Raw genomic sequence first — 14,355 nt, forward strand, 5'->3', positions numbered from 1 at the left:
CTGAATAAATGGAAAGATAACAGGTAGGTAGCGATGTTTTAAGATTTTTATAAATCCCAGTACATTTCAGGAAACTGTCGATCCCTTACTAATGCATATATGCAAATGTTTGAGAAAGTAACAAAGCAAAAAATCCATGAGATTTTAATTGTAACAGTTCCTTACAATATATAACACTTACTAGGATTTTTAAATCTAATAAACCCCCTGTCCGGATTACCTCTACTGAATAAATAAAAGTACACGTACATTAGAAAAAAGGAATCAAGTGATACGTAACAGCCTCCTTTCCCAACTGACCTGCCTGTCAGTTTTTCTATTTTAACAGAGAATAAGTTATGCATTCACATCACAGACATTTTTCAATGTCTAACTTTTTTCACTTATGGAGTGGTGCTAATTATTATATACACTGTTCTGTACCTTGCTTTTTTTACTAAACATATCTTGGAAATCTATTCATATGTATATTATCAACAAGGCTGCAACGAACCTCCTCAGACATATCTTCTGACAGTCTTGTATAAATATCTTTATAAAAAATTCTTAGCAGTGCAAAGGGTAGATAAAGGAGTACCTGAACTTCTTATTTTGAGAGCTATTGCCAAATTGCTCTCCGATTTGTATTCACTCTGGTTTTTCAGATTGTTTTTCTCCACTTTTGCCCACAGTGGGCAATCACACTTAATTCTCGATAGATGAGTGAAGTATGAATTACATGGCAACCAATTCTCCACACTAGTAATATCTACATTTGCAACCTCCATGATATGAAAACAAGTTCAGACTCATCAAATCTGTTTTTTAAGTTTATTTTTATTTCTTTCTTCCATGAGTAAGAAAGAGAGACAGAGGGACATCTCCAACGAGGTCTTCATACCACAAACCACCTCCCACATTATTCTGTCCTAGATCATGGGCATGAAAATCTCCAGCATGTTCAGACAGGTTTTTAGACGTGAGTCTGGTACCTTCCCCTGTGGGTCAGCCTTGCAGAACATTGCATTATGGCTGCACCACCATCTGGAATCTGGACCCAGAGCTGTTTTTTTTATCAATTAGTTGACTCATTGTTAAAATGGTCATCCATCAGGAAGAGGACAGACCTGGTTTCTGGGGCTCTTTTTTTCTTGGTGACCCTCAAAATAGTGACTGGGAATTCTACTAGGACTCCATTAATGATGTGATGAAATACTGTAATGCCTATAGGCTGTTTAATTGCTTAGCACTCACTGGAACAGGTACTATGCTTGATATTTTGAAACAGTAGTTTTCAGTGTATAGCTCTTGACCAGCATCATCAGCCTTACCTGAGAACTGATTAGAAATGTAAATGTTCAGACCCCAGACCCACTGAATCAGAAACTCAGGGGGTGGGAGGGTGGTGTTGGCCCAACAGATTGTGCTTTAATGGGCTCTCCAGGTGGTTCCAATGCATGTTGAAGTTTGAGAACCTCTGATTAAAAACATTTTCTCATTAGATTTTCCAACAACCCTCAGAGGTAGGGCTATTATTAAGCCTATTTTGCTGATGAAGTAATTGTTACAGTTGTCTGAGGTCATATATTTAGCAAATGGTAAAGTCAAAAATGAAAACACATCTACCCAGCTTCAGATCATGTATTTATATATTTATAATCATTATACTACAGGCCTTAGTCTCACAAACACCATGTTGTGTGACATATCAGACACTGTACTAGACTCTGAAGATTGAAGAGCCAAAGTTCTTGAACTGCTCAAAGCTGGGGATGGCGGAGGGCATGAAAAGGCTTAAACAACATCTGAGTTGTAACTTACAGGAAAGAGGCCAGTAGGTTGCCTAGCGGTTAAGGTGCTGAACTCATACATGGTTGACCATAGTTGAAGTCCCGGACCTGGTGGCTTGAAACCCATGCTGGGCATGTGTGTGTGCATGCCCAATATCCTGGGAAATGAACGGAGGAGAAGGCATTGTGGCATGCCCATTCCACTTGGATGTTGATTTCTCACTTTCTCTGTCTCTCCAGTGAGCATGTGTGTCCTCAAAAATTTCTCTCTAAAATGTCTTTTTTTTTTCTCTAGAAAAAAAAGAAAAAGGAAAGAAAGGAAAAAACAAACAAACAAACAAACCTGCAGGAAAGTAGAATTTTCCAAAGCAAACAAGCCAAGCACTTGAGGCTGCTATAGGGCAGGAAGCTGCATTAACTTCTCTCCATTGAAGACTCTGAATCAGAGAGCAGAAGAATCAACATGTCTGGAAAAAGGGGTCCTACTTCTCTTGTGTCTAACACACTGGAATCAACTTCTCTCAGTGTGAGCACTGAGCGTTCATGCTTTAATCTAAAATTCATTCTATCCTACTTTTGTTGAAATAAAAGTTGTTGAGTAATATGCTTCTGCAGGGGTACCTGTAGAGGTCAAGGGAATGCTCTCAGGAATCCAACACCATCGTCAGGATTGCATATGAGAGGATAAGAAGAGTTGGGAAATGTGTTCATCACTAGTGAACTAGCTATGTGGTCTGAAGTAAGTCTCTATCTGGTTGAATCCCAAGGCAAAAGGGGTTGGACTAGACAACCCTGAGCCTCTTTCCTAGAGCCTCTGGAATGGGGTGTGGCAAACTTATTCTGCAAAGAGAGAGTAATTACTTTTGGCTTTACTGGTCATATGAAACTCCCTTGCTGTGGAATGGTCTACTACTTGAGTGATTTGTCTCCTTTAGCAGAAATTCCTTCACTTTCTGGCCTCTTCATGATTCCCCATGGGTGCAGTGTTCTTTGGTTGGTGCACAAACACCAAGTTGAACATCTTTCAGTTGCACAAAGAATCAAGAACACATTATCTCTGCCTTACAGTAATTTTAGCAATATGTTCCTTTTCCTCAGTTTGAAAGTATCCTGCTTTTAAACAATTTTTTTTGAGAGGTTTTTTTTCTTAAAGGGTGTGTGTGTGTGCACCAGAAAGACAGAGAGAGACAGAAAGCAAGAAATCACCCCCCAGGGGGTATGGCCAAACCGCAATCCCTTCTCCTCCATTCTCCTCTCAGAATCTTGGGCATGCACCCACACGCACCTGGCCTGAGTTTTAAGCCATCGGGTACAGGATGCGAACCACGGTCGACTACGTGGGAGTCCAGCGACATAGTCATTCTGCTAACTGCTAGTCCCGCTCTCTCGTTTTTAAAATCGGGTGTTTTTTTTTTTTTTTTTTTTTTTGCACGTTAATAGCATTATTTGATTGAGTATATATATTTGTGAGACTGAAAGGAGAGATACTGAGAAAAGCTCAATCTGGTTCTGGTGGGCTTTCAGCATCCTCTGCTATCACCTTTCAGTACACTTGAAATAGAACATTCCGTGCTTGTCCTTGACTCGGAAGTTCTTATAAAAATTATTTTCTCTGGACATTTATTTCCTGAGACCAGAGAGAGATTTTTTTTAAATGGAAATGTTTCTGGCATTTAATACATTGGCAAATACACCTATCAGTATGATTTTGAGGAGAAATAGAAAACCAGTCGAGTTGCTAAAGCAGTTATGGGGGATTTTTCCCCCCATGGAAGATCTATAGCAATGACTACTATGGACATGAGAAAACATTTTAACACTTCATAAAATTCTTTTTCGACAGCAGGGGACACAGCAGCCAAATTTCCCTTGGCGGAAATAAAAAATGTTTAGCTGAGATGTTCCTGAGAAGTAAATGATTTCAGAAAGAGCTTTTCAAGCAGAAGAAATGTGGATGAGAACACCAATCTGCCTAGAAGGGGGATCATGGCACAGACAGAGATCAGAAACCCCTTACATTTCACTCCAGTACTTAACATATGACCTGGCACTTAATGGGGACCCAATAAATACTTGTGGAATAAATTAAAGCATTCATTCAAACATCTTAGACTTTTACAATTTTAGTCAAGAAGACAGATGAGGACATGACACAGAAGAACGTCAGAGCACTGCACAGCTGTCTATGACAATAATTCTGACCAGTCTTTAGTACCTGCAAAGTGCCACATACACACTCATAGGGTCAAAATTCATAGCCCAGCAGAGGTATGAAAGGCCACAGAAAGACACAAACAGGACATGTGCAAGAGGAATATCGGATCCTCTGTTCTATGACAGAGGAGCTTTGGACATCATGTCTGTGTCCTGGCAGACATTCCCTGTATTTAGATATCCAGAGATGTTAAAGGATCTGAGTCTTTGATATGATAAGGACTGTGGAATTTTTAGAGTACCTTAGGGATTATCTGAACAAAATCTTTCCCCACAGAGATGAGAAAACAGAGACTCAAGAAGCTTAAAAGACTTTCCTAAAGTCATATGGCTAATTAATGCTTGAGCTAGGATTAGAATCAGGATTTCTTCATGTCCACTCAAAAATCTCTCCACCATTTTCTATTTTCAAGACTAAAGATGAGACTGATATAATTTCATATAATTTCTTTTTTTTTTTTTCTTTTAAGATAAATTTTTGCTTTAGGGTGCATGCACTCACTGGAGAGAGAGTGAGAGAGACAGAAATAGTGCGAGGGAAAGTGAGACATCACCCCCTATGGGGGATGGCCACGCCACAGTCCCTTCTCCTCCATTCTTCTCCTGGGATTATAGGTGTGCATGCACATGCACCTAGCATGATTTTTAAGCCACTGGGTCTGAGATTTGAACCATGGTTGGCCATGTGGGAGTCCAGTGATGTAACTGCAACACCATCTGCTGACTCTATTTCTAATCATACATGAATGAAGCAAACTTGTATGATAGTTCTAACCTTTCTAATTTGCAGGTTGAAAACCTTAATAACAATACTGTGATATACTACTGTAAAGTTCTCAATTAAAATGTATTTTGTGTGTTTTATGTACTTTAAAGGAAATAATGTATTAGAGCTAAGTCTGATCCAGCTATGGCATGGTGATTAAGGCAGCTGGATCTCACATGGCCAAAAGCAGGTTTTAAGTCTTAAACCTGGCAGCTTGAAAAACATGTCTGGCATGTATGGGTGTGTGCCCAAAATCCTGAGAGGAGAATGGAGAAGGACTTGCAGTATAGCCATCCACCCTGGGGGGTGATTTCTCACTTTCCTCCTCTCTCTCTGTCTCCCTCCAGTAAGCACACACATTCTATAGCAAATTAAAAATAATAATAATAGCGATAAGTCAGTTGAGGTCATGATTTATGCAAAAAAGCTACATTTAGAATATGTTCTGAAGTTATTAGATTCTAGTCCAATTTCCAACACTACCTTCATTTCCACCTATGATTGGTCAGCAATTAGAATTTGTACTGAGGTCTCTATGTGCTTATAACAACTATGCTAGGTCAAAGGATAGTGCAAAGAGGAGTGAAAAGCGAACAGGAGATAGCTCTGGGGGGGGGGGTTAATAAACAGGAAAGGTTGTGGAGACAACATGGTAGGAGCAGATTTCAGTCCTGGCACTAGGATGAGGGAAACTATTTCAGATGAGGGAAGTGGTATAAGCAAATGTGTGGAAGTGGGACAGAGAGAATGGAGAAGGAAATACTTCATTTTCTAAACAGTGGTATTTATATTCTATGTGATGCTAACATGCCTCTTTAACTCTACCTGTAAACTATGAATTTATGGTTCTGATATTCTCCTCTGGTCATTTTCATTTTTTTTTAATTAATAAAACACATACATATGGCATTAGAAAGCAAACTATAGAAGGAGCCAAGCATCTTGGGTCTAATCTGTCCCTAAATTGCTAAATGACCAAGGCCTGTCGTGTCTGTTCCCTGAACCTCAGTTTCCTGCTCTATAAAGTAATAGAGTGTAGCCCAGTAAGTCTCTAAGGTCCCTTGTAGCTCTGACATTCTACAATTTCTACTTCATTTGTGCTCATTATATTTAGTGCACGTATTCTTAAATTAATATTAATGAACCCTTCTCCACTGCCGTCTGCTTTCCCATTTGCCTTTTTTTTACTTTGCTCCCGTCTCTCTCACCAGGAAGCATGTTGGGAAGTACCAAATTGGGAATATCATGGAGTGTTTAAATTTTTATTAGATGTGCATGTGTTGTAACAAGGCATGCACAATTGATCATCTTGGCATGCATATTAATAACAGAGTACAGTGGCGCATACTTTCTGAACTTTATAAACAGATCCTGTCTGAGCTTTGGAATGACAAGCTTAGCTCACATCTGAAAAACTAAAAATGGGCAGGCCTATGGGGAGCTCCTGTTGAGTATAAATTAAAAAAAAAAAAGAAAAGATTAAACTCTAAAGTCTCTGAGTTGGAAAACCCAGTGAAGTTTCTGCTAAATAAGCAGGTTAAGAAATGACATAAAGGTGAGACAAGAATGATATAAGGATACGATGATATGGGAGTGAGGTGATTCACCTGTGCTGAGTTTTGCTCCCCCTCGCTCTTCTATGTCTAACAAATAAGGTCTGTTTGACTGATTTGGGAAGGGAGAGAAAACACCAGGTGCCACAATAGGATAGATGATGTCCTCTTCGAATATACTCGATATTGCACATCCATGATCCGAAAAGAAAAACAAAACTACAAGTGAATAGATGCTGTATCCCCCAAACTTCTGGTTGGGTTTAGTTGCTTTCTCTTGACACTTGCAGTCAAGGCTTAGATGAGAACAATGCATATCTGATTGTATTTAATAGCTGGTCCTATGGTAAAGACCAGAAACAGAACAAAGAACATTTGTTGGCAGGACTGAATACCATCCAAGGCAGAGGGTAACTGCTGTACTGTGATGTAGACCTTGAAGTAAATCACAGTTTTCTTTATGTTATTAATGACTCTTGATGTTTTCAAGAAATTTTTGTTAAGCATGGAAAATGCTTTCTTTCTCCTAGATGGCTGGAGAATAATCTAGACCAACAATTTGAGCCAATGGATGCTTTCCTAATGAGAGGAAGGATCTATATGAAAAGCAAGGCAAGGAGATAAAGGCATCTAATCCAGTTTAATGAACTTCACACCTGAAGCGTCCCTTGTCCTGTTCAATCAATTTGCTATTTCCAGAAAAATCTATAAAGCAACCCACATTCTTTTATAACATGCCTTGAACTTTGCAATGTGCCTGAACTTTCTTGGAAGTTGTTAAATGAGCCCTCCCTTCAGGACAGCAGGCCTGTACCACTTGCTGTAATAAGCTAGTTTGTCAATATACCTGCTTCCAAACTGCCTCAGAACGATTTCCCGACACTCTTGCCTGTGTAACAGACAGGTTGCCATGGAACACAGGAAGAACGGCATTGACACTAGTGGAATCTTTTTTGTGGAAGGGAGCATTCAGGGCTGCTGCCAAATAACCAGAAACTTTAAAGCCATCTAGGAGAAAGCAAGCTGAGATGCCATTCCTGAATAAGTGTTTAGTAATCCTGACTTCATTCTAAATGAGAGAGCTAAATGTGATTCCTGTGGCATTTGCCAGGAATATTAATGCAGATAAATGGGTGGGCTGACTGGTTCTGCTTTTGGAAAATGCAGCAAGTGTGTCAATCACTGTGGGCTTTAGCAGTTACTCTTGAAAAAGCAGCCCCACAGTATTGATACTAAACTCATCCATCCACACCTAACCAGGCTAGAGAAAGCAGAACATGTGGTTGAAATAGACAAACATAACTCCACCAGAGAGGAGAAAATTCATGATAGGAAATGAGATATATTTAAAATTCTAAAGGTGATGCGATATATGCACACCTACCAGGCTAGTCAGGCTCCTGCTAATATTTTCATGGTGAATGTTAGGGTTTACTTCATCTTTTCATCTGGGGAATAGTCATTTGGTAAAAGTATGTAGAAGAGGGACCAGCAGTTGGTGTAATGGCTATGTCGCTGGACTCCCATGTAGTCGACTACTACGATTTGAGTCCTAGACCCAGTGGCTTAAACTCATGCCAGGTGTGTGTGCATGCCCAAGATCCCAAGAGGAGAATGGGGGAGAATGGACTGCAGCATGGCCACCCCCCGGGGGCTGATTTCTCGCTTTCTGTCTCTCCATCTCTCTCTGTATTTCTGGTGAGCACACGTACCCTATAGCAAAAACCTCTCTAAAAAAGTTTTTTTTTGTAGAAGAGAATGGAAAATTGTGCCTGTTATAATCATTCAAAGCAGAAAAATGATGAAATCAGTCTTTGAAAAAGTGCTGCAAAGGATCTTTCAAGATACAATGATAGTGAATCTACTAGAAGAGGGAGGACTGTAAAGATCTCTCTGAAAGGGTGGCCTTTCAGCTAAGACCTTAAAAATGGGAAAGATTAACCATACAAAGCAAGGGGGGAAGAATACGACAGGCAGAGGAAGAAGAATGTGTGAAAGCTCAGAGGTAGGAGTTAGTTTGATGGCTCAGGAGGAAACAGGCCAATGGTTATGACACGTAGTATGTAAAAAGAAAATCAACTGTGAAAAAGCACGCATGGAGAGCTTTGTAGGTTAGGGAGAGTGAATGTTACTGATATTTTATGTGTGATGGGAATCTACTAAGGGACTTAAGTGGGAAGACATGACCTGATTTATATCAGACGATGTGTGGAAACTAGATTGAACCAGATTAAAAGTAGAAAGACGGACTATGTATGGCAGAAACTGCAGTATGCTTTCCAGTGGCCGTTTTTTCCTTCTTCCTTACTGAGAACTCCAATTTTTATTATGCTGTGCAATGAACCTAGTCAAATATTATATTTCCCATTTTTGCTGTAGATAGGCACTTCATATGTAAAAATCCTGCCTAAGGAGATACATGTGTGGGTCTACTGGGAATCTTTGAGCTAGTTTTGCTTTCTAGCTCTAATGATGCAACCTGTTCCTCTTCCTTTTTTCCTCTCTTCTCTCTTATGTAATTCCAGTCTTGAGGTGGGAGAGTAAGATGTGACAGCCGGAGTAGTAGCAGCCTTTGTAGACAATCATCTAGGAAAAACTATCAGTAACATAGAAGCCTCAGCCCTGACAAGCTTGAACCACCGAACAAGAGACAACAAACACCTAGATCTAGATTTTATTGTGTGTGATAAGACAAAAACCTCCATTTGTTTACAGTTTGTTAGAGATTTCTGTTGCTCATAGGTGGACACAGTATCCAAGATACCAAACAATTATAGCAGTTCAGACACCCTGGACTTGAGTGGTAGCACTTAAAATGAAGAAAAATGGGCAAAATAGGGGTGCATTTTTAAAAATTGTGTGTCTTATAAATGTATCTTCCATTAGGTTTTTTGTTTGTTTGTTTAATACGGTACAAGCATTCACCAGAGAGAGAGAAAGAGGGAAAGTGGGAAATCCCTTCTTCCCCAGGGGAATGGCCACGCTAAAATTCCTTCTCCTCCATTCTCTTTTTGGGATCCTCAACACACATACACACTTGGCCCTGGCTTTGATTTTTTTCAAGCCACTGGGTCCAGGACTTGAATCATACAGTTGGCCATTTGAGATCCAGCCACTTTAACCACGATTGTCACTGGCTGGCCCCAGCTGTGCATTTTTTTTTAAGAGGTTTTTGCTATAGGGCATGTGTGCTCACCAGATAGTCAGAGACAGATAGAGAGACAGAAAGTGACAAATCGCCCCCCGGGGGGGGGTGGCCACGCGGCAATCCCTTCTCCTCCATTCTCGGGATCTTGGGCACGCACACACACGCGCCCTGAATGAGTTTTAAGCCACCGGGTCCAGGACATGAACCGCAGTCGACTATGTGGGAGTCCAGCGACATAGCCATTACGCTAACTGCTGGTCCCCCAGCTGTGCATTGAAGGTAGTAACAAGGGGACTTCCTGATAATGTAGGTGTAGCATGTGAAAATTATAAGATTTTGGTCTGAGAATTTATTAGAATTGGAAGGAAAAACTAGAAGAGTAACAGGTTTTAAGATTAAAAGCAGTCGGGGCTGGCAGGTGATATGGTGGTTAAGAGCACTCATGGCCGACCATGGTTTGAATCCCAGACCTGGTGGCTTGCTTTCTCACCTTCTCTTTCTTTCTCTCTGTCCCTCTTTGGTCAAATTAAAATAAGTAAATAAATAAATAAAGTTAAATGAAATTCTTTAAAAAAATTAAAAGCAAGAATTCAATTTCTGACACTTTAAATTTGAGGTCCTTAAGAAGTATTTATTATTGTAATCTCTCTTTCATGAGATGGGATTCTCCTGACCTTCCTTCACCCCTTCTGTTACTGCTAATGAAGAAGTGAGGAGCCACCCTGCCTAGTTAGGATGCCCATTCTGGTCTGCTCTTTCTGTGCTTAGACATCCAGGTACAAGCTCCAGGGGATGAGGTCTGTGGTCTTCAGTGCTGATGGAGGCTGGGGGGGGCTCACTCTGAGCTCTAGCATTTGGAAGCCCATTATTTCAACCTTGTTTTCCAATATGGCTCTGGATAGCAATGCAATGATGATTTTTGTTTGGATCCCCATACAACTCATTTTTTTTTTCTACCTCCCAGTTGCTTTAAACTTGGGCTGACTTACACATGTAAAATGACAGGCAGGCATGCTGCATCGTTTTGGCCACATCACTGGGGCTTTGTTTTAGTAGGTGCCTTTTTTAGTAGTTATTGCCAAAGAAAACTAAGTTCTCCCCTATTCAACCCCCCGGGCTGCTCTCCTGTTTTCACTGTTAAGAGTATAGGTTGAGTTCTCCCTGCTTTTTGGAACTGTGTAGGAAAGGAATTTATTTAAAATGGATGCTGATGAACAGCAAAAAAATATAGTAATCATGGAAGTGTTCGGGTACATAGTTTCTTCCTATTCTTGCAGGAATGATCGCATTAGACTTTGTCGCCTTGCCCTCTCTTTCACCAATGTACCCTTATCTCCTTCTGCCTACTAATCCACTATTTTCTTGCGTCCCTGAAAAGCTGGTACCAATATTAGTTTTCTTCATTCTGTCCATAATAACCCTAACTTCAGAACTGCCGGACATACACAGTTGGATAGGGGGCTATTCCTCAGTGCTGGTGAAGCTAGTAAGGGGCTTATAAGGGCTGTAAGAGACAGAACAGTTCTAGTTTTACTATTCCTTTTCTTTAAAGATAGATTGGTTTCACACTGGATGTTTGGTTACTTATTAGAGCTTAAATTTGGAAATTTGTCACATGACACTCTATTCTGCTCCAAAAATTATTTTTTGAAGACAAAAAGTATCATACTTTTGCATTTAAGATGTCCCTCTTTCATCCCATCCTGAGATACACTATCCCTTGGGTTTACAGTGACAGAAGAGGTGACAGGCGTTTTGGCACATTATATCACCGAAAATACTACTTATCCTCCGAAAGAATATGCAAATCAAATATGTTTCTGTTGCCCCTGGTCCCTGCACCTGGTGGGGAATGCAGCATGGCATTGTTACGGTGTCAGTCAATGGCTTTTACCAAGCAAGAGCACATCGGCAGCTGTGATGCATTATGCCACCAAGACATTAAGCACAGACACAGACGGAGTGCCCGTAATGAAAATATACACCCTTTTTTTGAATAGAGCCCTGGGTAATTACCCTGACTATTGTTCTACAAGAAAGCCCCATTTATACCCCTTCATCAATTTAGGATCTAGACATGAAAAATTGCTGGCATTAAGCAGTTAAGGCAATTTGCTTTCCAAATGAAGAAAAGACAAAAATCTCTACTCCCAAGATGCCCATGTTGATAGCCGAAGCTCACCTCAAATAAAGGATCCTGAGCAGGAGTTTTTCTGATGGTACCTTTTTCCTAAACAGAGCCCAAGGACAGTGTGTCCAGGGTCTGCTTTCTAGTCGGCACTGGGAGGACTCATGGGTCTGTGTGGACAGCCTGCAGGGGAAGGAGGGCCGCCCTGCAGGTGTGGTATAAACTGTGGTGGGTCCAGCAGGCACAGATGCATCTGGCTGCCCTGCCCTGGTGTCCAGGCTTGGTGTTCTGAGGAAAAGCTACTGAAACATTGCTCACCTTGAGAAGTAAACTCTCAGGGCAGGGTCCGTGTTCCTCCAAGTTGTCACAGAACATGAAATAGATTATGAAGCTTGCCATTCAATATGGAGTAAAATGGGAGATTATTGAACTACTTACCCCCAAATGAAAAACTAAAAATGAGTAAACAAGAAAAAAAGCAAAATCACGGTAAAAGAGATGGCTCCCAAAATTTTACTTACATTGAGTGAGGATCCCGGTTAAGGCATTTTTAAAGTTCTCCTTGGCTTCCTCCATCTCTTGCTCATGGGTGGCTTTTTCATTCATGAGCCGGCGGACGTGGCTGTTGGCTGACTGCACCATGGAATAAAACTGGTTTGCAGAACGCCGATTCACTTCTCCCCGTTCGATCCAGGAAAGTAGCACTGTGATAGCCTCTGAAAACTTGCTATCATCTGGAAATGGAAAACCGCCAAGTACAAATCATGCCAACGTGAGAAAATACACTTTATTCTGAATCCTCTCAGAGACAGGCAATGGCCGATCCTAATAGATGTGTGTTCAGAACTCGAAACACTAGTTTTTCTGAGACTATTGCTTTTTCATCACCTATTTTCTCTTGTCTCATCTTTCTCCATGGCACCATAGAATGACCTGAGAAACTCACACTGTCCTCCACCAACTCGAGCTTGAGTTTAGGAGAGGTGTTCTAGGCATTTTAGTAATAAGGTACAGTCTTGTTCTTCTACAAAACCTTGATTTTTCTTCCTTAAGACTGACTCCAAAAACTGTTATTGGCCCATTTGGCTTCCAGTTCATTTTTCTGCTCTTTTATCAGAAATCTTATGCAGTGGTATCAGTGAGTGAGTGCTAAAATGTGGATGACAGATTAAATTACTTGAAAACTGGTTGTAATGCAAGCTATTGTTCCTGTGGCAGGTTAGAGGAATGAGTCAATTCTTGTTCCATTGTAGATCAAAACTAATTTCATTTTAGTGTTAATATAACATATTTAATTAAGCTGGAATGTGGAATATTTTGTTATTTCCCACAAAAGGGAACATGTTCCCCAAGGTGGTCCGTGTTTGCTTTGAATGGCCATTAGAAAGCCCATCTGAATCTGGTTGAGGTGCGTGTACAGGGGAAGGGGCACAGAAAATGGGGAATGAAGTTACATCTGTAAGTAAATGATAAAGTTTATTTAAAAGAAAACAAACAGAGTTGCCTGTTTGGGAATGGTTATTGGAACAAACTTACATTGTATGGCTTGGAGGTGGAGAAAAAGCAAGCTAGAAGGTGATTAAGTTAATTAGAACTGGAAGTTGTATGTCAGTTATTACAACATTAATCGATCCTACCGCTGCTGAAGGCTCATTACACTTTTCCCAGGCAAACTTCAGGGGAGGAGTCCTTCATTTGTATTTTTTTACCTCTTGGAAATGTGATTTAGGAAAAACATACTTTTTTTTTTTTTCTGTAAGTAAACTAGGTAGACTTTGAATTCCAATAACCTGCAGCAAAATTACACTGGAAGATTCTGAGTCCTCCTGTGAACCAGGCACTACCTTCTCCTCTAGATGAATATCAGATATATCCTACGTGTTGTTCATGCATGCAGTCATGTATTGCTTAACACAGGGATACGTTCTGAAAAATGTGTCCTTGGATGATTTCATGTGATATACTATACAAACCTAGACAGTATAGCCTGCTACACATCTAGGCTCTGTGGTCTAACCTTACAGGGCCGTGATCTGTAATGTTGGCAAGCAGCTCATGACTGTTAAGCCTATGTACACTCCAGATGAATAGAGAAGGTGATTTGTGTTAATGAAGGAACTTTATTTTATTTTACTCACCGTATTTTTTAAATCAACTACTGGGTTATTATTAGGACTCCATTCTCAGAGTATTCCGCAAATTTTATAGGGCATGCAAAATATGTTTGTGCCTTTTCTTCCAAAGACCTCCTCCCAGAGTGGCCCCGATTTCCTTAGCTTGGAGGCATGTGCCCTGAGGAAGGCAAGACTCAGCCTATCTCAGAGCTGTGCGGAATGTGCACTGCCTTCTTCAGGCAGAAAGCAGCTAGTACAGATTTGCTGTCCATCAGCCTACTATCCTGGGCTCTTTCCTGCTGCGGCAACAGCTTTCTGGGCTTCGTGATCAAAGCTACTTTTCCTGAGCCAACCTGCCCCCTCTACCCTCACAGTTCAACCAGAGGAGATCACTTGTCTGAGAACGCCCACAAACGCCCTGCAAGTGAAAGACTGAGTGAAAGACAGACTGTCCACCCCCAGGCATACTGCATGTGTATCCAGCATCATAGCTGGCTTGTACGATTTTGTTAACTCTGGAATTCCAGTCTAAGTTCAACCCTCAGTGAACTCCAGCTGCAGTGGTTTCTTATCTCATTTCATGGACTGAAGCAGCTTGTATAAGATAAAATCCATCATACAACTTAACATTACGTTCAGCCCATGGAGAGGCCCATAATTTAG

General features: G+C 40.7%; 1 protein-coding gene across 8 annotated transcripts in view; it reads right to left on the reverse strand.

The window, feature by feature from the left end:
* The window catches only part of ENOX1 (ecto-NOX disulfide-thiol exchanger 1), a 548,245-nt gene that overhangs the window by 141,307 nt on the left and 392,583 nt on the right, over positions 1–14,355 (reverse strand). For all 8 annotated transcript variants that reach the window (XM_027767432.1, XM_027767431.1, XM_027767428.1 and 5 more), the window contains one exon: positions 12,100–12,312. In XM_027767432.1, coding sequence (XP_027623233.1) covers positions 12,100–12,312 — 213 coding nt within the window. The remainder of the gene's footprint in view (positions 1–12,099; positions 12,313–14,355) is intronic.

The sequence above is a fragment of the Tupaia chinensis genome, unplaced genomic scaffold (genome assembly GCF_000334495.1).
Source record: "Tupaia chinensis unplaced genomic scaffold, TupChi_1.0 Scaffold144262_1, whole genome shotgun sequence".
Classification (NCBI taxonomy): domain Eukaryota; kingdom Metazoa; phylum Chordata; class Mammalia; order Scandentia; family Tupaiidae; genus Tupaia; species Tupaia belangeri.